Raw genomic sequence first — 23,544 nt, 5'->3', positions numbered from 1 at the left:
TGTACGGAATAGGCAAAGCTTCTGTGTGGTTGTAAACAGAAAACAAGAAAAAAGAAGCGCCAGTTCCGTATGTATAAAAAATATATATGTAAAATTTATTAAATGACCAGAGTAGTCAAAAGGACTAGTGGTTGACTGGTGTGATTAAAAAGCAATAGTATGTCTTATATAAGCAGATATCCTGTAAGTGCATTTTTTTGTAGCAGGAATATGCAACTAGTGTTTACAGATTACACTATGTTTTGTTTTTTTCTCTCCTGTGCGCTATTGGTCGTTTTTCTATCTCCTGTGACGTTATCTCTCTGGGGGAGAGTCTGGGCCAGCTGCAGGGAGAGTATTAGACATGATCTGTTCAGACGGTAATATGTGTGCATCTTTCCAATTGATTCGTTTATATTGTATAGCGCATTTCTGTTTTTTCTGTATGTATATATACAAGTTACAGGATGACTCGAGGGGCTCTGTGTTTTTAAGCTGTATTTTTAAAACCGTAATAAATTATTCATATTTTATGGTAACCCGAGTGCGTTTGGAAGTGTTTTTCTCTTTTTGTTTTCATAGACGTATACCATAGCCCCACCAGGAGCTATATTTCGGTGTACTTTTTCTGTTTGTTTTGATAGCCGTTACTTCTTTTGTCTCATTGCAATATCTTTTTGTCAGTTTTTACACACCTATACATGTTTTAACATGGATCCCTGTACGTTCAAGTCTGCTGTTTTACACAGCTTTTTCAGAGGTCGAAACCACTATCTGTGAGTAGGTTTACTGGCAATGCACGTCTGTAACCCCGGCTGTTCTGAAAAAGCCGTGTAAAACAGCAGGCATGCGCTTATAGGCATCCATGTTAAAATGGATGACGCAAAAAGTGACACACGGTGTGCTCGTTTGCATGTCATTACCCAGAATCCCTGGCTGCAGTGGAAGCACTGTATGCTGAGTGACTATGGGAAAAGGCGGGGTTGTGGACCTGTCTGAGACATGGGAATGTGCTCATAAGGTTTTTTTTTTGTCCTATTCTTACAGATTTGGTGTGCTGTCTCCCCTCATCTTCAGGACCAATTATAAGTCTGGGCCTCTCCCCATGGGTACATCCCGATAGTTATGTCATCATTGGTGCATGCTTAGGCAGTTCTGTGACGGGAGCTTTGTGACAGGCTATTAATAATACACACCAAAAATATATAAAATATATATATATAACTGGGTTTGAACTGGGACGAGACTTAGATATGATAAAATATAATTTATTCCTTGATAAAGGTGAACACACAAAATGTACAAAGAACAGGCAAAATATAGACACTTACTTAAAGATGGAAATTATGAAACAGTCACATCTGGACTGGCAGTTCATACAGCAATCTTCATCATTCCAAGACACAAAAAACCGTGAAAAGACCTTGCATGCAGACTTTGCATGAATACTTTTAAAAACATGCAGCATGAAGCCTTTGCATGAAGACATGAGGACATGAAAGAAAAATAGCCCTAGGCTGAGCCTGGTTCTTATACAATTATTTCCCTTTGAACACCACCTAAACCCAACCCCTCTCATAAATCAGTGGTGAAGTTGAGTTTTCCTCAGAGTAAAACTCCTCCCACCCCACGACGTTTAAAAACTGCTTTTCCCTATCTAAATAACTTCAGTTCAGCAGTACTTACTGGCATGCGAGCCATATTAATACATTCCGTCACGCCTGACGCGCCCAATGAGACCAAATATTGCCGTGTAATATCAAAATTAAGAGAGATATTAATATCTGTCTGTTCGAACCGGCTAAACATCAGGTGTTTGTAACCGTTAGTTGCGGGTAAGTCCCACGAATACACATATGTAACTCTTAGCATGTTCAGCCAAGGACATCTCATAATATTCTTATATTTAATAAGGTCACCCCTTCTGATTTTCTCCTTGGGTAGCCCCACCCCTTGCCCCCATTAATAAATCCTTTGAAGCAGGGACCCCTGGGTGGGGGGGACATTTGTCATGTGGTTTTAGATTACTCTTGCAGGATACCTTTTGTTGTAAGGTGTGAAATGGGACACTGAAATCCTGCTCTGGTTTGAATCATCTCCGCCCTCCTGTAAACAGTGTAGGGCAGGCATGTCAAACATGCGGCACGCGGGCCGCATGCGGCCCACAACGGATATTTTTGCGGCCCGCTCACAACGACCGGGCTATAGTTTCTCCCTCCTTGATGCGCGCTGATGCGTGCTGAGGAGGAGAAACTCTTCCGAGATCGGCAAATTGAAATTTGCCGCTCTGGGAAGAGAAGGAGCGGTCACATTACCGCTCCCATCCAATGGGGCTGCAGCCGGTCCGCCATTATTCTCTTCAGTGCAACCAGACCGCAGCACCGAGGTGTGTGTGTCTGTGTGCCTGTGTGTCTGTGTGTCTGTGTGTCTGTGTGCCTGTGTGTCTGTGTGTCTGTGTGTCTGTGTGTCTGTGTGTCTGTGTGTCTGTGTGTCTGTGTGTCTGTGTGTCTGTGTGTCTGTGTGTCTGTGTGTCTCTGCTGCTGCTCACTGACCGATCTGTCCTGAGGTGATGCTGCCAAGCAGTACAAGCATTCATGTTACCGGAGTCACAGGCGCTGGTGCAGGGGGGTGGGTGTGAAAAACGGGCTGGGGCTGGTGCTGGTGCAGGGGGGTGGGTGTGAAAAACGGCCTGGGACTGGGGCTGGTGCAGGGGGGTGGGTGTGAAAAACGGACTGGGGCTGGTGCAGGGGGGTGGGTGTGAAAAACGGGCTGGGGTTGGTGCAGGGGGGTGGGTGTGAAAAACGGGCTGGGACTGGGGCAGGGGGGTGGGTGTGAAAAACGGGCCAGGTACTGGGGCTGGTGCAGGGGGGTGGGTGTGAAAAACGGGCTGGGGGTGGTGGGGGGAGAAGGGATGGGGGGAGAAGGGGTGGGGGGAGAGAGAGGGGGGGCAGAAGCGAGAGAGAGGGGGGGCAGAAGGGAGAGAGAGGGAGGGTGGGTGGAGGGAGAGGGGGGGGCAGAAGGGAGAGGGAGGGGGGGCAGAAGGGAGAGAGAGGGGGGATAAGGGAGAGAGGGGGGAGAGGGAGGGTGGGTGGAGGGAGAAGGGAGAGTGAGGGGGGGCAGAAGGGAGAGAGAGGGGGGAGAAGGGAGAGAGGGTGGGTGGAGGGAGAAGGGAGATGGAGGGGGTTGCGCGGCCGCCGGGGGGGGGGGGGGGGAGGAGAGGAAGGGGTTGTGTCCCGGAGCAGTGGTGGCAGCAAGGTGGTGTGTGTGTGTGTGTGTCTGAGAGAGAGAGAGAGAGAGAGAGAGAGAGAGTCAGGGAGAGGGAGAGTGCCAGGGAGAGAGAGAGAGAGTGTCAGGGAGAGGGAGAGAGTGTCAGGCAGAGGGAGAGAGTCAGGGAGAGGGAGAGTGTCAGGGAGAGGGAGAGTGTCAGGGAGAGAGTGTCAGGGAGAAGGAGAGTGTCAGGGAGAGGCAGAGAGTGTCAGGGAGAGGGAGAGAGAATGTCAGGGAGAGTGCAGGGAGAGAGAGAGTCAGGGAGAGTGTCAGGGAGAGGGAGAGTGTCAGGGAGAGGGAGAGTGTGTCAGGGAGAGGGAGAGTGTGTCAGGGAGAGGGAGAGTGTGTCAGGGAGAGGGAGAGTGTCAGGGAGAGAGAGTGTGTCAGGGAGAGGGAGAGTGTCAGGGAGAGGGAGAGAGTGTCAGGGAGAGAGTCAGGGAGAGGGAGTGTGCAGGGAGAGAGAGTCAGGGAGAGGGAGTGTGTCAGAGAGAGGGAAAGTGTCAGGGAGAGGGAGAGTGTGAAGGATAGTGTCAGGGAGAGGGAGAGAGTGTCAGGGAGAGGGAGAGTGTCAGGGAGAGGGAGAGAGTGTGTCAGGGAGAGGGACAGTGCCAGGGAGAGAGTGTCAGGGAGAGGGAGAGAGTGTCAGGGAGAGGGAGAGAGTGTCAGGGAGAGTGCCAGGGAGAGCCTCTGTCTCTGTGCCTCTGTCCCTATGCCCGTCCCTCTGTCTCTGTCCCTCTGTGCCTGTGCCCGTCCCTCTGTCCCTCTCTCTCTCTGCATCTCTCTCGCTCTCTGCCTCTCTCTCTCTCTGCCTCTCTCTCTCTCTGCCTCTCTCTCTCTCTGCCTCTCACTCTCTGCCTCTCTCTCTCTGCCTCTCTCTCTCCCTCTCTCTCTCTGCCTCTCTATGGCTCTCTCTCTCTGCCTCTCGTTTTTATCTTAACTGCCCTATACCTACACCGAAATAATCTATTCTGCTTTCTTCCGGATCTGACTCAAGTTTCACACGGGAGACCTCGGAAGACTGGTAGGGAACACCTCCCCTCCAGTATAGTACCTTGAGGGACTGCGGATCAGGTAAGATCCCAGGCGGGATTGCTGCTTTAGAAATTGTGAAGAGGGGGCATCCTGACACTGCTTAATGGGTTCAGAATCATTCACATCTGGCTTTTTTTTTGGTACGGTTAGTGAGGTCATCACACACACACACACACACACACACACACACACACACACACACACACACACACACACACACACACACACACACACACACACACACACACACACGCACACACACACACACTACTTCTCGAAATAAACCTACATTTCTATGAAAATGTAAGGTTTTTTTTTTTGCGGCCCACCTGAACTTAAACCTTGTTTAATGTGGCCCTTGTTAGCATTTGAGTCTGACATGCTTGGTGTAGGTGATAAACTCCTTTGAACAGCGCTTAAATTCTAGACATTGGGACGCTTCCCTTGACCATCTGCTATCTTATGGCCAAAGGAATTTCCTCTGATTTCTGTCCCTGCAAAGAAAATTACACAATGGGCTATAATCACTAATGAATTATTAACCCTTGCACTCCTGGATGGATCCCAGTGTGTGTGTGATGCAGACACTGATTAAACCAGATATTACAATGAAACGGGAACAGGGGAATATACATTTTCATGTTATAACAAGGGTTAAATCACATTTCTGGACCTCAGCCCAGTTAACCCCTTGTCTCCCTGGTGAGGTTAGAGGGTGGCCAATTGGGGTGTAACCCCTTTAATCCCGGGCCAAATCCTCACGAACGTCACAAGTTCTCAGTATTATTATTGCAGGTCGCACCTCAGGGTTCCATCAGCGGAAAATACCAATGAAGGGTGGCTGAATCTGTACACCACCATCCCCACACTACAGGTCAATAGTATAAAACTGGCTGTAGCAAACCTCCGGTCACCGCACACCTGCTGGCGTGCAGTACACTTGACCCTCGCCTGGCTTTGGTACTAGAACTCACTTCTAGACAAAATAAAAACCCAGAGTAGCAAACTACATGAAATAGAGCAGTATTTTAAATATAAATAAAAATGCTGCTACAGAAATGACAGGGGAAGGAGGTGAAGGAGATGAGGGGGATAGGGAATGGAAAGGTTCACACGACATGTATTTTTTACTTGACATTAACAATCCTAGGTGGCTGCCAACTCCAGTGGAGAAAAGAAGGACGTAAACTTCAATAAGAAGCCTATGGGGTTTTGAAATCTCTGTACCCAGTGTAAGATTTCCCATTATGCCCGGGCCTAGGGCACAAAAATTTGGGGGGGCAAAAATGTCCACCCCCATATACTTTTTCCGCGCTCTCGGGCTTATCGGACCTAATGGGAATGCACTTGCCTATGTCGGCCGCCTCCTTGCTGCCGCCCTCCTGCTCCTTTGAAATCCCAGCGTCAAATGACGCTGCAGACGTCACACAGCGTCTCGTTGCCATGGCAACGTGACGTCGCAACATCATGATGTCGCGTTTCCATGGCCACGCGCCACTGTGCGATGTCACGTTGCTGGTGTCCACGGCGTCATTTGACGCTGGGATTCCAAAGAACCAGGAGGGCGGCAGCAAGGAGGCGGCCGACATAGGCAAGTGCCAAGGGGCACCGGATTTTCAAATTAGCCACTGTCTGTACCCTAATAACTTCACCTATGAAAAATGCTAATGTTGGTCCACTAAAAGGGGTCACAACCTACATCGAAACTACTTTTCTCCAAGAGCAATACCGTTCTTAGAACTTTGAACCGCATTGTGAAAAGAAAGATGCAACAGATGGCTTACAGAGTGGCTTAGTTAGTGTAAACTGACTGAAAGCAATGACACTGACTTTGAAGCAGGGGAGCTTGTCTCAAATGAGAGTGTCTGCTCCCTGTGACCTTGGGCAAGTCACGGTCTCCTTGTGTCTCAAGCACCAAATTTAGAGTGCAAGCTCTACGGGGCATTGTGCCTGCAAGATTCTATGTACAGCTCTGCATTCACTGCCAGGGTTTTAAAATGGAAAAAATATATATTATTATTAAAACAAATTTAAACTTAAAGCTTACATCAGCCAAGGAAGTACACAACACAGGAACATCTCCCCCAAACTATGGGGAGTTTCCCTGGTTGGGATAGATTTAAATTAATTGTGACTGCTAATGTTACACCTATTCATTGGTTACCCACAATTATGTCTGCATCCATTTGATTTCTCAAAACAAAGTTAAATACGTCTTAAACTGGGGTGATTCCTGTGTTCCATTTGTTTCTGGAGAAGATTGCGGCTTGAAATATCGATAAAACATTTAAACAACACACTCAATTAAACATTTTAGCACAACGATTTTTTTTAATGGCTGCTGTGCAGTTGTGACAGGGTGAAAAAGCACAATATGTGTAAAGATTTTTCAGGACATTTTGCTGCAATTTGTTATCTCCTACACATCTATTATCCTTTCTGTAAAAAAAAAAAAAAATCATAACCCCCCCCCCCCAAAAAAAAATCTTTAAGGGTCATTTACTACAGTGTAAATGAGCCATGCATTTGGCTTGCAAAAATACCAACATCTACTACAGTGAATGAAACATAATACAGAATATACCTGCAGCCATATCTCACACATTCTAAACAAATTATCCAGCAACAACAAGAAAAATCTTGGTTCACCAGATATGACAACAAAAAAAACACACACAAAAAAACATTCAATTGATATGAAATCTATTGGTTGGTGGGAAATCATGTTGGATATTATCCACGTCATATTGACCATATTCAGGCAAAGCATAATTGTAGTCAAAAGGGCCAGCGGATGGAGATTCCTCCTCCATGTCCTCATGTTCAGGTGATCCCCACTCGTTCTCCTCGTCCACCTCTTCCTCCTCGTACTCCTCTTCCTCCTCGTACTCCTCTTCCTCCTCGTACTCCTCCTCTTCGAAGTATTCCTCGGCTTGCCGAGGTTGCATTTGTGGGTTGTACGGTGTGAATCTGCGACCTCCTTGTAGGAACTGCTCAGGAGGAGGTATATTTCTTCCCTCCAGAGACCTGGCAGGAACAGACCTGTTATAAAACAAGGCGCTGTTACTTGGATTGTATTACATAGGTAGGTAGAGTTAGATATGTGTGTTTGGAAAATATATATGAAAACTTAAAAACAGAATTACAACAAAATGTATCCTTGGACATTTGACCACCAGTAAATAAATAAAAACGTTATATCTTTGCTCATGTCTTCCTGATAGCTCGTTGCTGATGGATTAAATAAAACATTCAGCAGTGAAGATATTTAAACCCTGGCTTTTTGACGAATCTCATTTGTTGAAAAGGCTTACGATTCAATGAGAAGCAAAGTATCTCAAAGAGTAATGTTGGATAACATACAAATGAAATATTTGTTTTAAAATAATATTTGTCTTGAATAACATACTTCAATGAAAAAAAGTGCATTGTTTCTTTGCAAAACAAAACTAAAAATTAAGCTTTTCACATAAAAGAAGATTTGCACTTTACAGAGGCTCAGATGGGTACACGAAATCAGCATCGGTCACTGAACCATTAATGATGAACTCGTTTTAGGTTGCAAGTTGTGCAGAAATAATGTAGCTTGACTATACAATCCTCAAATAGCCCTCTAAAATGATGATTATTATTATTATTACATCTCAACATCTGTATGTTCAGTTTAGCTTAAAACAAACAGAACAATAAAAGGTATAACAACGTTATTTTTACTTTCCGACTTTGTGCTATTCGGATAATGAGGAGCTTGCTGTTATTTTTGTGTACAATATGACAGCCTTCAGCCTCCCCCCCAAATTAGGTAAAAACAAAAGCCCTGCACACAGATTGTGTCAAAAATACTCAGTGGAGCTTTAATATATAGCAGGCATGATAACAAACGTGGAATGTGGGGGATCTGTCATTTCCGAGAGGGGGAAAAGGAAACGGATCCTTGCGGTGTATTTCTCAAGCTACTAAATAAATTGTTACAAATACATTCATTTCTTAACATTTTCCCATGTGTCATGTCGGGAAATAATTTTTGAGTGTGTAATTTAATTTCTGGTAAAATAATATGTTATGGCGGTAGGTCTGTAAGTGACTCTAAACAGAATCTAGGTCACCTTAAATTCATGCATTGTGCTTTACAATTGTACAGCTATGCTACAAAAGGAGAGCTTATACAGCTGCAGCGGCCTTTATTATAACATTTACCCGGGTACATTTTCATGATCCCGCATGGTGGACCCGAGATGTTCAGTGGCAGGCTACGAGATGCACCGGAGTAACACCGCAGGGTCCCTGCTGTGTGAATGCTACCGTAGTCTGCCTCTCTGTAATAGACGCGCAGTAAGAGGCTCAATAAGTCACTCTAACTGCGCGCCTCTCACAGGCGAACACGGGGGTTTTATTAACATTCTAACATTACACTAATGTAGCAGGGGGTCTTCCTGAGCTGAGCCGCAGTTACAGGCCCCGTTATGGGGTGCCGGTATCCCCATGTTAAAATCCTGTGGGTCACGTTACCGTGGGATGCAATAATGCAGATGGATAGCGGCACCCCATAATGGGCCCTGTATATTGGGAAGTAAGGGGTCCCCGAGGCTGAAATCAACTTTGTTCAGCTCACAAGACCCCCTGCTCCCGCACACTAGTATCAAACACACCCCCTCCAAATAACAAAATCATTACCTTAGCAGGTAGCTGCTAAGGTAATGAAGCTGCTTACATTTTAAGTTCCCAAGTTACAGGCCCCGTTATGGGGTGCCGGTATCCCCGCCATATTAAAATCCACGTGGGATATACTGTAAACAATGCAGAGGGATACCGGCACCCCATACCGGCACCCCATACCGGCACCCCATACCTCGGGAAATAAGGGGTCCCGAGCCTGAAATAAACTTTGTTCCGCTAAGGTAATGATTTTTTTATTTGGAGGGGGGGTGTTTGATACTAGTGTGTGGGAGCAGGGGGTCTTCTGAGCTGAAGAAAGTTGATTTTAGCCTCGTGGACCCCCTACTTCCCGAGATACAGGCGCCGTTATGGGGTGCCGGTATCCATCTGCATTGTTTAAATCCCACAGGATTTTAACATGGAGATACCGGCACCCCATAACGGGGCCTGTAACTCGGAAAGTTGCGGTCCCCGGACCTGAAATCAATGTGGTTCAGCTCCGGAGACCCCCTGCTACATTAGTGTAATGTTAGAATGGTAATAAAACCCCCGCATTCGCCTGCGAGAGGCGCGCACTTACAGTGACTGATTCAGCCTCTTACTGCGCGTCTATTACAGGCAGGCAGACTACGGTAGCATTCGCACAGCAGGGACCCTGTGGTGTTACTCCGGTGCGTCTCGTTAGTCTGCCAGAAAACATTAGTGAGGATCACGGGGTATATACCGCAATTCCATGTCGTAATGTTTTATAATAACGGCCGATGCAGCTGTAGCACATTCAGTTATTTCACTTGCCAATACAACAAACAGTATGTTACCGTACCTTATGTTAGAGCAAAATTCATTTGGGAAATCACCATGTGATGAGTCCTGCAGAGGTTCAAGTCTGTTTGCTACGAAATCAGCATTTTCCAAGTGTATTCTGCTTTTGAAAGCACCAGGCCTGCGTAGAACTTGTAAAGGTCTGGGTCTTGGTCGTGGCGCTCTAGGCCGGAAATCATTGCCTTGATGGAGATGGTGGAACACAGTACCACGAAGTTGCCGGCGACGCATAGGTAAAATTCTTCGTATTCGCTCATCATATTCCATTGGATGGTCCCTCCTTAAATTGTGAGGTTGTCTCTCCAAAAAACGTACTTCATCTTCACCTTGTGTTTGTATAAAATTTGGATCTACTGGCAAATCTGTGTTGAAAGAGTGAGACTCTGCATCTTGACGTTGCTGCAATCTATGTTGCGCTGCATCTTGACGTTGCTGCAATCTAAATTGCGCTGCATACGCTGCATCTTGACGTTGCTGCAATCTAGGTTGCGCTGCATACGCTGCATCTTGACGTTCCTGCAATCTAGGTTGCGCTACATACGCTGCATCTTGACGTTCCTGCAATCTAGATTGTGCTGCATACGCTGCATCTCGACGTTCCTCCAATCTAGTTTGCGCTGCATACGCTGCATCTTGACGTTGCTGCAATCTAGGTTGCGCTGCATACGCTGCATCTTGACGTTCCTGCAATCTAGGTTGCGCTGCATACGCTGCATCTTGACGTTCCTGCAATCTAGGTTGCGCTGCATACGCTGCATCTTGATGTTCCTGCAATCTAGGTTGCGCTGCATACGCTGTATCTTGACGTTCCTGCAATCTAGGTTGCGCTGCATACGCTGCATCTTGACGTTCCTGCAATCTAGGTTGCGCTGCATACGCTGCATCTTGACGTTCCTGCAATCTAGGTTGCGCTGCATACGCTGCATCTTGACGTTCCTGCAATCTAGATTGTGCTGCATACGCTGCATCTCGACGTTCCTCCAATCTAGTTTGCGCTGCATATGCTGCATCTTGACGTTGCTGCAATCTAGGTTGCACTGCATACGCTGCATCTTGACGTTCCTGCAATCTAGGTTGCGCTGCATACGCTGCATCTTGACGTTCCTGCAATCTAGGTTGCGCTGCATACGCTGCATCTTGACGTTCCTGCAATCTATGTTGAGCTTCAATTTCATCAAAAACACCATTGTCGCTCTCTGCTTCAAAATTGCGGGGAGACAATGCAGGAAAAGGACGAGGTCTTTGAACACCTGCAGCCCCCGGGTTACAATTTTCAAGCTGGAGTTCTGGGGAAAACTCATGAAAAGGGCTTAGTCTCGACCTTGGTCTCATATTATGAAAATAAACATTTTCTGGTGATTCCCTTGACTGAATATCGTGAGTTTGTATACCATGAAAAGGTCTTTGCATCTCTCCAGAACCAAACTCACAATTATCTTGATTTTCCATGAGCAGCCCAGATTCAAAAGTCATAGGGTGGGGACCATGTGGTTCTTGCCTAGGTCTTGGTCCAAAGTCATAATTCCTGCTATCTGACTGAAAATCACAAGGTGAAGAACTAGTCAAGCAGTTCAGTCTTTGACTACTTTCAGAAAAATTCAGTTCCCGTGAATCCAGCATATTGTCACAGAAGGATCTTTCTCTATGTTGAAATGGGCTATTACCACGTTCATGGTCATGAATCTCCTCCGGTGTTTTGAAATAAGATAGGGTGGTGTGGTGGTCATTGAGATTTTGCTCTTGATTTCCAGGTACACTGTTGAGAAAGTTCCTATAATCTTCGTGATAATCAAACGAACGGTTTCCATGTAATGGCAATGGCCTTTGTCCAGGCCCCTCTTCAAAAGAATCCAAATCGTCAAAGCGTATATTTCCTCTTAAGTCATTTATGGGCATTTTGTCCCTTATGGAGCTTACAGATTCTCTCTGTCTACTAGAATGGAATGGATTATTTTTTGAATGAATTTCATCCTCATACATTTGGTTATCTTGAGAATGATTGCGGTGAAGCACTCTGTAATCCATATCACTATCCCCCAGCCTTCTCTCTTGTCTGCTTTCTTCTCTCCTCTCTCCTCTGCTTTCTTCTCTCCACTCTCCTCTGCTCTCTTCTCTCCACTCTCCTCTGCTTTCTTCTCTCCTCTCTCCTCTGCTTTCTTCTCTCCACTCTCCTCTGCTTTCTTCTCTCCACTCTCCTCTGCTTTCTTCTCTCCTCTCTCCTCTGCTTTCTTCTCTCCTCTCTCCTCTGCTTTCTTCTCTCCTCTCTCCTCTGCTTTCTTCTCTCCTCTCTCCTCTGCTTTCTTCTCTCCTCTCTCCTCTGCTTTCTTCTCTCCTCTCTCCTCTGCTTTCTTCTCTCCTCTCTCCTCTGCTTTCTTCTCTCCTCTCTCCTCTGCTTCCTTCTCTACTCCTTCCCCTGCTTTCTTCTCTACTCCTTCCTCTGCTTGCTTCTCTCCTCCTTCCTCTGCTTTCTTCTCTCCTCTCTCTTCTGCTTTCTTCTCTCCTCTCTCCTCTGCTCTCACCTCTGCTCTCTCTTCTCTCCTCTCTCCTTTCGTCTCTTCTCTTCTCTTCTTCGATACGCTGTGATCTGTCAACAAAATGATGTTAAAAAGGTTACATATGAAATTAATATAATGTGTTACAAATAATCTACTTGTGAGGCAAGAGTTTTTGTTTTAGTCATTTCAACTTTCTATCTTCTTCTCTACTCAAGTATGGATGTATATTTTTATTTATATAGTGCAACGAACATATGCAGCACTTTACAAAAGAGACAATACATTACAGGGAATTAAAATACAAAAACAGGAAAGGAAATCACTGCCTCGAAGATCCAACAATCCAAGTTGTATGTTACTAGACTTACAGAGAAAGTGGGTAGAGTAAGTGCGGTAGATGGCAGTGCTTGGCCACAATGGTTGGCAGGTGCCAATGTGGTTGTGGGGCACTAGCCATGAATACAGACTATTTCAATACTACATTCAGATGTGCATTAAGGTTTGACTTAAAAGGTGGGAATAGCGTATGCTTGGCTTGTTGAAGTGTGAGAGAGTTCCACAGGTAAAGGGGCACTCGGGGGAAAAAGTTCAGAGAAAGCACTAGAGGTGGGAAAAATAAACTGATGTGCAGAACATAGGAGATGAGCAGGGGCATACAGAAATCACATGCAATATGTAGGGAGGAGCCTTGAGGTACGCAGGAAATGTTTGTAGCTGATCCTGAACTTGATGGGAAATCCAGAGATGGATTTAAGGCTCAGCAAACACTGTTCTGAGAGAAAGTAAAACAATTTTAGCTGCAGAATTTTGCATAGATTGCAAACAAAGGAAAGATGTGAGGTCTGCAAGTAGCAAGTTCTAACTATCCAGGTGGCAAAGAATAAAGACATGCATTAGAGTTTCCGCAGTAGACCAACAGAGGAAATGGTGGATCTTGGCAGTGTTACAGAGAAAGAAGTGACAGGGAGGAGTCACACCACAGGCAAGTTACAGGATCCCTGCCTTTTAAATATATTGAAGTACAGTACTAATATTTATGAGAAAGGAGTAACTCTGGCTATTTGTTTGGTTTCAATCTCGGCTTCATAGACAGCATTTGTTATATCTAACAATGACATTTCAGTTTTAGCTCCAGCATAAACTACTAATGTGTTCTATTGCAAGAGGAAAAAGGTGACAGGTCACCTATGTTACCAGAAAAATGGTATCTGAGCAGCAATCTCAAAAGCTGCATATTATTGCAAACAACTAGAAATCTTACCTTGTACGTTCTGGAAGCACTAACTCTAACTCGTCATCATCACTTAAATGGTCTTCAATTATAGGTTGATCTATACCATGATTACTAATAAAGACAAGGTCATACATTAGTAGCCATACAAACAGTAGCACCAAAGAGAAAATACATTCACACCGGCCCTCTCCCCCCCAACATATTAATAAAAAGAAGGGTGACATTTAAAAAAAAAAAAGTCCACTCCGCTGTATCTAAAATGCAAGGGCACGAGCAACACATCCTAATTATTTACATGGAATTGCTTTAAATAATAACATATAAATGGCAGCGAAACAGAATGTCTCAATAGGAAATACAATGTAAAGCTCAACTTACAGAAAACTCTTAATAGGGCGTCTTTTATTTATGGAAGGAACAGTGGAGAGCGCACGGTTCCTATTTCCTATTGAGAAATTCTGCTTCACTACCATTTTGTGTTGGGCACACACACACACTTTTCTCACTAAAGTCTCCCCCCTCCCCAACCCCCCATAATTTTTGTATTTTGTATTCATAACATAGTTGATTTAGAATGTTGTTTGTAACGTTCATAATAAATCTTGGTTATTCACGTTAATGCTGATGCAAAAAAAAACGACGTACGTTCTCATGGCGCCTTTGATCAGGTCATCGAGATACACGGCTCCGTCTATTCCATGGCCACGGCCCTCTGCAAAAGCTAAAATAAAATGTACAGTATATTTATGGAAAATGCATTTGAAATAATTAAAATATATGTATATATATAGGAAAAATACCTCGTATTGCGAGTAGTGGATTCCATTGCTCAACATCAATCAGGTACCTACAAATTGACAACAATGACTTTAAAAACTTACTGCTTCAAAGAAAATAAATCATAATATTGCTTCTAGAGAAATGGTTAACCAATTACCTGCATATAAGGTACCCTGTTCGGTTGATACCACTTGTACAATGAACTCCAATAATTTTTTCTAAAAACATATGATAAAAAAAACAAAAATAAATTTGCTACCACATCATGTCACATGAAAGTGAAATTATTACAGGCCGCAATTTGTCTGGCATACGCAAGAGGTGTAAACATACCATTAATGTCATGGTTAATGACAAGAGAACATTCAAACATTACAGTTCGGTTGCAGTGCTAAGCAACACTCAGTCAGTCGCAAAGAGGGGACAAAAGTGTATACGCGCCATATTTTTTAGTTGTGTGTGCATACAGCAACTATATAGTTCCAACAATGATTACAACAGTAACCAACACAAAAATGAATACAACTTTTGTATCAAAAACATAACACCTAACTAGAACAGAAATATACAGGTAAACCCCGTTATAACGCGGTCCTCGGGGTCCACCCCGAGACCACCGCGTTAGTAACGGGGTCGCGGGAAAAAAAATGGCCGCCGCATCGGCGCATCATCACCCTCTCCCTCCAGCAGCACCCTTCACCCCGCGGGACAGGAGATGGGAGCGGGGATGTCCCTCCGGTCCCCGCTTCCCCCTGTCACCACGTGACAGCCCGCGGGGAAGGAGATGGGAGCGGGGATGTCCCTCCGGGTCCCAGCTTCACCCTGTCACCGCGTGACAGCCCGCGGGGAAGGAGATGGCAGCGGGAAACGGGGTGAGTACACCAACATTTAAAGAGTGTGTGTGTGTGTGTGTGTGTGTGTGTGTGTGTGTGTGTGCCAGGCAGTAAGCTGCAGGTACCCTTGGGCAGGAGAAGGGTTTAAAGGGATGCCTCAGGCAGGGCTGTACATGACAAGTTAGATAATCCTATTATATTCATGCTGCCTTCCCATGGCGAGGGGGGGGGTGGGCTGCTGACATGTGAGGGGGGGGTGGGCTGCTGACATGTGGGGGTGGGGGCTGCTGACATGTGGGGGGGTGGGCTGCTGACATCTGAGTGCTGTGAGAGCTGTGTGCTGTGAGCTGTGTGTAGTGAGAGTGTGTGCAGTGTGCAGTGTGTGCAGTGTGCAGTGTGAGCAGTGTGAGCAGTGTGTGCAGTGAGAGTGTGTGCAGTGTGAGCAGTGAGAGTGTGTGTTGTGTGCAGTGTGCAGTGAGAGTGTGTGCTGTGTGCAGTGTGAGCAGTGTGTGCTGTGTGCAGTGAGCAGTGTGTGCTGTGTGCAGTGAGCAGTGTGTGCTGTGTGCAGTGTGTGCTGTGTGCAGTGTGTGCAGTGAGCAGTGTGTGCAGTGAGCAGTGTGTGCAGGGAGAGTGTGTAGTGTGTGCAGTGTGTAGTGTGCACAGTGTGTGCAGTGAGCAGTGTGTGTGCAGTGTGTGCAGTGAGAGTGTGAGCAGTGTGTGCAGTGTGCAGTGTGTGCAGTGTGTGCAGTGAGCATTGTGTGTGCAGTGTGTGCAGTGTGTGCAGTGTGTGCAGTGTGTGCAGTGTGTGCAGTGAGAGTGTGTAAAAAAAAAATTAATTAATTTTTTTTTTTTTTTTTTTTTTTTAAACGGGAGCCACGGGAAAACCGCGTTATAACCAAATCGCGGTATAACGAGGTGCGTTATAACGGGGTTTACCTGTATTTAAATTACTGCACATTATTGATTCATTATAAGTTAACGTGTGTGCCATGCCTAGAATTCTGGGTCAACGTTACATATAAATCACGGTCACTACGAATTTATACAACAAAAGACAGAAAAGCCCAATGCTACATCCAATGGGACAAAAATACACAGTTACTGGTCATGCCTTGATGTGGCTTGCAGACTTATAACGCTTTGGCTTAACTAAATGACCCTTATTCACTGTGTATTTTTGTCACATTGGATGTAGCATTGGGCTTTTCTGTCTTTAATTGTATAAATTTGGCCACACTCCGTAGCGCTCCTTATGACACACACACATCTATAATAGGGGTTCTGAGCTTGCTCGGATTGTGTTTATTCATTCCTATTTCTAATTTAGGTTCTTTAAAAAAACAATGTGTGTAATACATGGGTTTTCAAGACACACGTGTCATCTAGTTTGTTACCTTTAAAGCTCCTACAGTCTATTTAGAAGCTGAAAATACATCACAAGTTGTCAACATTCATAGCTAGGCAACAAAAGATTATTACCATTATCCTGATTATTCGATAGAAACGTTGTTACGATTCTTTTGAATTGGTGAATTGAACAATCCTCTGGAAGTTTAATTCCAGCCGTATGCATTTTTATGTACTTCACACTTTTAGGTAAATCCTTAAAAGAAAACACAACACAAAGTCAAAAAATAAGCTTTTGGTTTTACAATTTTGGTGCGTGAAACAATATGCAACGTATTCTTTTTACCTTGGCTGTATAGTACCGCTGTGTGTTTGTTAAATCTATGATTAATCCAAGCTCTTCGTTTTGGGTTTTGATGGCATTTACCAAATCTTTTGGGGTAAATTTCTGGTCTTCAGTAACACGCTGGTTTGTGGTCTGTAAGAAAACATATACATCATAATATATCTACAATAAACTTGCAACAAAGCTAATCTCAAAATTAAATATTTATATCAATATTTTATTTGTAAAGAATGTACTTTGTGATACATTTGTTTGGTATTTAATAGGACAGCACAGTGCATATATATACTGTACATTGTATCACAATAGAAGGCACAGAGTTGTTATGCAATTAACATTTTTTCCAGCTATATCAGTCATTGGGAAAAGGGTAAGTTTGTCACAATGTGTGAGGGACCAACAGGAAAGTTCTTGAATAGAGAAAAATGAATACAGCAGGGCCCCGGGTATACGGCGGGTTCCGTTCCAGAGGCCCGCCGTATAGTGAAAATCTCCGGAAAGCGGATCCGGCGATGTTCAGTGCTGCGCATGCGCAAACCGGCATTTTTGCCGTTTTGCACATGTGCGACCTGCAGTCAGCGCACGCAACTGGCGGGCTGCGCATGCGCGCCGGGTGCACCCACCCGTTCTGCGCACATGCGATTTTAAATTCAACATGGCGGCCCCCTTCTCGGATCGCCGAAAAGCGGAGCGCCGAGAAGCGGGGCCCTGCTGTATTAAACTAGAGAACAGTGCAATAACATCCAAAAGCCCAGTCTAACGTGTTAAAGAGGCAATCCAAGTGATTCTCTAAAAAAAATTAATGATATATATATATATATAACAAGACAAACTGCATGCAACAGACTAAGCAAATAATGAGTACTTTCAGTATCTTCATAGGGGATTTCCCCTGTCTGATACATATTCTATCACAGTAGGATGTCAGGGTTTGTTTTAATATTTTTTGTATTTTATGTTTGATTATTTGTGCTGTTCAATAAATCATCATTTTCTTTGATATTTGTTCTGAGTATACTTGAGTGCTGAGTTGGGATGCTTTTCTTTTTCTTTATATATATATATATATATAGATATATATATAGATATATATATATATACACAAATGCAAATACAGGCATACCCCACATTAACGTACGCAATGGGACCAGAGCATGTATGTCAAGCGAAAATGTACTTAAAGTGAAGCACTACCTTTTCCCCACTTATCGATGCATGTACTGTACTGCAATCGTCCTATACGTGCATAACTGATGTAAATAACGCATTTGTAACAGGCTCTATAGTCTCCCCGCTTGAGCACAGCTTCGGTACAGGTAGCGAGCTGGTGTTGCTGTTCAGGACGTGCTGACAGGCGCATGCGTGAGCAGCCGTTTGCCTATTGAGCGAGATGTACTTACTCGCGAGTGTACTTAAAGTGAGTGTCCTTAAACCGGGGTATGCTTGTACAACTGTATGCTCATCTGCATGTCTTAGGCAGGTCTGGGTATGCAGAGAAGCTAAAGGATGGGGTTTACTATATATATATATATATATATATATATATATATATATATATATATATATAAAATGTTTTATATTTGTAGCCAAGTGCCCCTAGCTATAGCCTTCTACTGGCCTCAACACTATAAATCCTGATAGGAACAGGCAGTGTTCGGGTTAATCTCCTGCACAGGGCCTAGGCTGCAGTTGCAGCCTGGATGGGTACTATGTTACCTTATCCAGGGGCAGGCCTAAACCGGCAGTTGGAGTGTCATACCTGGGGAGGGTACTGACTATGTCACATGTATATGGTGTGATGCCTGTCAGTACCTGGACCTGCCCTGTTATGGGACGGGGTTATAAGCCCTTCCCCCCTGGGTATAAAAGCTGACACTCCACCAAATTGAGGTGGTTGATTATGGGACAGTGTGATACCCTTTTCCCTACAAGAGGGTCAAGGAGATTGGAAGGGGCTCTTGGGGCCTCAAGCCCCGGGGGTCTGCTCCAGGGCTGGAGGACGATCATGCTGTTTAAGTTATAATCCCCAAAGAACAGGGCATTACTGGCCAATAATTCCCTGGCTGGAAGAGCTGAAGGCCCGAGGCAAAGCCGAGGGACTTTAACCCAGCCAGGGCATTATTGGCCAGTAACGCCCTGTTCTGAGGGGATTATTACTATTATAGGCTAAATGTAGGCTTTTTTTTTTTTTTTTTTTACATTTTTCATAAAAAATATACATTTTTGTAGTCATATTGATTTTTATCAGCATGATTGTCTACATTCTTATGCTTTTACTGCAAGTTTATTAAAAGGAAATTGTACCTACACACAGACCCCTCTATACACACACACACTCTGCAAACCCCCCCCCCCCCTCTATATATACAAACACACTCTGCACCCCCTATACACTGTGCAGGCCCCCTCCTTTACACACACAAAACACACTGCAGCCCTCCTCCACCCTCTACACTCACAAAACACCCACAACAGCCCCCACTCTAACACCCACAAAACACACTGCAGACACACACACACACACACACACACACACACACACACACACACACACACACACACACACACCAACAAAACAGACTGCTGCCCCCTCTACAGCCATAAATCACACACCAGCAGCACCCCTCTACACCCACTGCAGCCCCCATGTAAACCCACACACTGCAGACACACACAAAATACTCTGCACCCCTCCTCCACCCACAAAACACACACACACTGCAGCCCCCCCTCTACACCCCCACACACACACACACAACACTCTGCACCCCATCTCCACCTACAAAACACACTGCAGCCCCCCCTCTGAACCTACAAAACACACACTAGAGACACACATCAAAACAGACTCTGCCATCTCTACATCCACAAAACACAAACCAGCAGCCCCCTCTTCACCCACTGCAGCCCCCTGTAAACCCACACACTAAACCACACTAAACGCACCAACAAAACACTCTGCACCCCTCCTCCACCCACAAAACACACACTGAAGACACACACACTGCAGCTCCCCCTCTACACCAACAAAGCAGACACACACCAACAAGACTCTTCTGCCCCCTCTACACCCACAAAACACACACCAACAGAAGAAACACTAATAAAACACTCTGCTGACCCCTTTTACACCCACAAAACACACACTGACACACAAACCTTTCCCCTCACTCTCCTGTGCGGAGCTCCCTGCAGGCAGGGAGGGGGAGGAGTCAGTGCCTTGCTGGTGCCTTCTGTCCAATCACCTCCCCTGTCTAAGAGCAAATGTCACTCTTTGTGAATGAGAACTGAAAGCTGCCAAAAATTCTGGGCCATTACTGATTGGATAATGCCCGGAATTTTAACCAATCAGAGAGCAGGGATTTCAATAATGCCCAGAATTTACCAGCTTTAGCCTATTATATGCAATAAACCTGCCGTTAGACCAACTATGGTGTGTGGTTATTGGAAAGGCGTATTGCCTGTGGGGACCATCCTGCATCCAGCAGGATCCTCGTGGGACGGAGGTGCTGGACAGTAAAGAGATGGAGAAAGCATGCCCTGTTGCTGCTCCAAAATTCCAAACAGAGGCACTCAGAACCCCTGAACCAGCAGGTAAGCGACAGCACCGGGGACAGTACCCACATAGCGGCAAGATCTTCCGTGGCAGGGGGGACAGGTGCTACATATTTTAAAATATATGCAGCCTTTGAGTACCTTCATTGAAAACAAATTACCTAAGCTGCCAATCGATTCGTTCTCCCGTGATCGATTTGAAAGATCCTGCTTCTGCTTCCCAGGAGCCACTAAATGACCGCCTTTCAGTTTCAATCAATCTTTCAGTCAGTGTAACTCAGCAGCTACAATGTATTCTTATATGACTATGGTAATATTATCTATTTTTACAATTTGCAGCTCCAACTGCTGGGAAGATTAGCAACAAATGATCACAAACAGAAAGGTGTTAGAAATAGCTGAGGAAGTGGCTAAACCTGGCTATAGAAAAAAGGATGCTCAGTTATTAAAACTCATTAAAAATGGCATTAAGAGTATGTGATGGTGAGGGGGTAACCAGGCTCACTAATAAAGGTTAAGCCCACGTGGTTGCCCCTGAGCTGTTGCCCAGGGTCCTAGAGTGCTAGCTCTTGGACCTGACTGTTGTACATGCACCACTATGCAAAATATGTGAAATGTGCGACAATAAAGAATGTTGGTGCTTTTACCTTTCCAGGAGAGCTAGCGAGCGGAGATTGCTGGGCTATGAGTTTCAGGGGGGGTTTTCTGGAGAAACTTCTTTCAGATTGTGTCTATGTAGCGGAGTTCCAAAGTTACTGGAGACCCCAAAAATGTACCCGGTAATCAGGTCAGATTCTCGGATACATTGAAGCACAAATGCTCCGGTCAAAATCCTACCCTGAAAACGTTCTTACGGCTCACCATCAGGATGTCCTGCTTCAGCACAGTACATGACAGTGATCAACTATAGTGAGTACGTGACAGTGATAACTATAGTGAGTACGTGACAGTGATTAAAGACACCGGCACTTAGCACGGGAGACGGGGGATCCCCTACAGCTGATGTTGGTGACCCCATACATTGTAGGAGGCGGTGAGAGACTCGGCGATCTGTAATTTGGTGCACGTGTTAAGTGATACATGCCTGTTTTTATTGGCACTATTGTAAGTGCGTTTTCTATATTTTATTATAAAGAATTCCTTTAATATAATTGATCTGAGCTATGTAGTCCTTTTTATCTTTTTTTCGGTTGGAGTATACTTCTATTGCTGTGATATTGGAGGAGACGCACTTCTCATTTATTCGTGGGATTTTATCCCTCAACGCCTTGTGATAACTTCTTTCCTGTGAGTAGGCTGGGCATAGAGCCACGAATACAACTTCTACATTTCCACTTTGCTACTACGTCTGCACTTATACTTTCTGTGTCGCTGTTTTCTTCTCTCCCCTATGCTCCCCCTGGATTTCGTAAGAATCTGCTTCAGCACAGACCAGAAAGGTAACCTCAGAACGGTACAGGGGTTCCTAGTATAAGAGGGGATGCCCAGTTCATGAGCGAGCCAGAGGGGAGAGGAGAAAGGGGGGGCGCATGAAAATAAGTTTGTGCACCCCTGCAATATGCTATACAAGAATATCTCAAAGCTTCCGAATTAACCTCTGCTTGCTGGCTAGGCTGTTAGCACTGCGTACCTACTTGGTGCTATAAAAATATACATACAGGCAGTCCTCGGTTATCCAACGGAACCCGTTCTGGGAGTAGCGTTGGATAGTGAAACCGCTGTAAAGTGAGTCCCATGTTAATCAGTGGCGGTGAGCGTTGGATAACGCATTCAGGCGTCGAAAAACGGCCCGTAGGGTGGCATTGTAAAGCGTTGGATATGCCATTCGTTGTAAAGTGAAACGTTGGATAACGAGGACTACCTGTACTGACTTTGCAGATGTAACCCTTAAGTTCTACATTTTGGTCTTGCATTAAAAAATATTGGATTGAGGTATCAAGTATTTACAAAAAGGTTGATAGATACAACCGAAAAGAAACCCAATTGCGCTCGCTATGAACAGTTATTGGGACGGGAAAAATTAATCCGTGGGCACTAATGTCCCTGTTTGGCCACTCACAATGTAGTGTGAACATTTAGAAAAAAAGCATTTTATTATGGCAAACTAATATACAATAAGGTATGTGATATACAATAAAATAGAATATTAAACATTTGGGGAGGTCGCTCAGATTGAAACGGTAGTGTATCTTCACACAGACTTAAATCTATCTGAACGTACCCTAACTGGGCTTAAAAGATAGGTCAGGCGAGGTAGATATTTCTGTCAAAGTGGAGAGTAATGCTAACCACAAGGACAGATCAGGTTTAAGAGATATATGAATACTCAGCACAGAACCAAATTGGCCAGCAGTGCACATGAACAAGGCGTAATTGCAACTTATGTTGCTTTGGTGTGTAAAGGCAACATTAACAGTTGAAAATGACTCTTCGTGTTTAATCTTGATTAATCCCAAGAACTGTTGCTATTTTAATAAATGCAGTTACAGATGGTAGTATTGTCGCTATTTTAGTTGATGCAACAGTTACAAATGTTGGTTCCTTAAAAGTTACTTGTTCCCAGAGATACAATTGTATCCACAATAATAAGAACTGCTTAGGTAGATAGCATGTAAAGGATCTTCACCATATATACATATCAGCATACAGTCACAGTCCTAGTGCTACACAGCAAATCATCCATAGTGATCACAAATACTCCGTAGTATGAGTACTACAAGCGTAATGAACCATAAGATATTGTATGTAGTAAATGTAATGAATATCGCCATACAATCTGAGCTGTCTGTGCTCAGCTCACCGATCCGTCGCTCCCTCCACCGGCGTCACCAGTCATAAAACCGGCGTACGTTTCGCGTTGAGAGCAACGCTTTTTCAAGGTAGGAGGCGTAATCCACACTCCATCACACTAACCTTATATACCTAAATAGGACCTAAATAGGGGGGTGTGTCTGAACTCAAAGGCCAATCATCAGGAGATCAAACCGCGACTGTAAGCAGACTTTTCACCTGAATGGTGATTGCGGAAGTGAAGTATCCCCCCCCCTTACTTACATCCTAATGCCTACAATCTAGCATAGGGGTTAACCGGTTTTGGTTATTAATATAATTGATTATTGTTTCAGAAGTTGATAACCACTGTTCTATATAGAACAAACTAAAGTAACGTTTCACCATGCAAAGTATTACTATTCAATC

The 23,544-nt window shown here is 44.7% G+C and overlaps 1 protein-coding gene across 3 annotated transcripts in view; it reads right to left on the bottom strand.

Moving 5' to 3' along the window:
• Positions 1–6,235: 6,235 nt before the first annotated feature.
• Positions 6,236–23,544, bottom strand: part of LOC142502013 (uncharacterized) — a 51,679-nt gene continuing 34,370 nt past the window's right edge. For 2 of the 3 annotated variants that reach the window (XM_075612757.1, XM_075612758.1), the window contains exons 3-10: positions 16,792–16,923; positions 16,578–16,701; positions 14,423–14,483; positions 14,286–14,332; positions 14,131–14,206; positions 13,513–13,596; positions 9,758–12,340; positions 6,236–7,320 (exon numbers count right to left, since the gene is read on the bottom strand). In XM_075612757.1, coding sequence (XP_075468872.1) covers positions 6,966–7,320; positions 9,758–12,340; positions 13,513–13,596; positions 14,131–14,206; positions 14,286–14,332; positions 14,423–14,483; positions 16,578–16,701; positions 16,792–16,923 — 3,462 coding nt within the window. In that variant the 3' untranslated portion in view covers positions 6,236–6,965. The remainder of the gene's footprint in view (positions 7,321–9,757; positions 12,341–13,512; positions 13,597–14,130; positions 14,207–14,285; positions 14,333–14,422; positions 14,484–16,577; positions 16,702–16,791; positions 16,924–23,544) is intronic. The other variant, XM_075612756.1, reaches the window with a different exon arrangement.

This window comes from Ascaphus truei, chromosome 8 (genome assembly GCF_040206685.1).
Source record: "Ascaphus truei isolate aAscTru1 chromosome 8, aAscTru1.hap1, whole genome shotgun sequence".
Taxonomy (NCBI): domain Eukaryota; kingdom Metazoa; phylum Chordata; class Amphibia; order Anura; family Ascaphidae; genus Ascaphus; species Ascaphus truei.
This window is presented reverse-complemented; position numbering and strand designations above follow the sequence as displayed.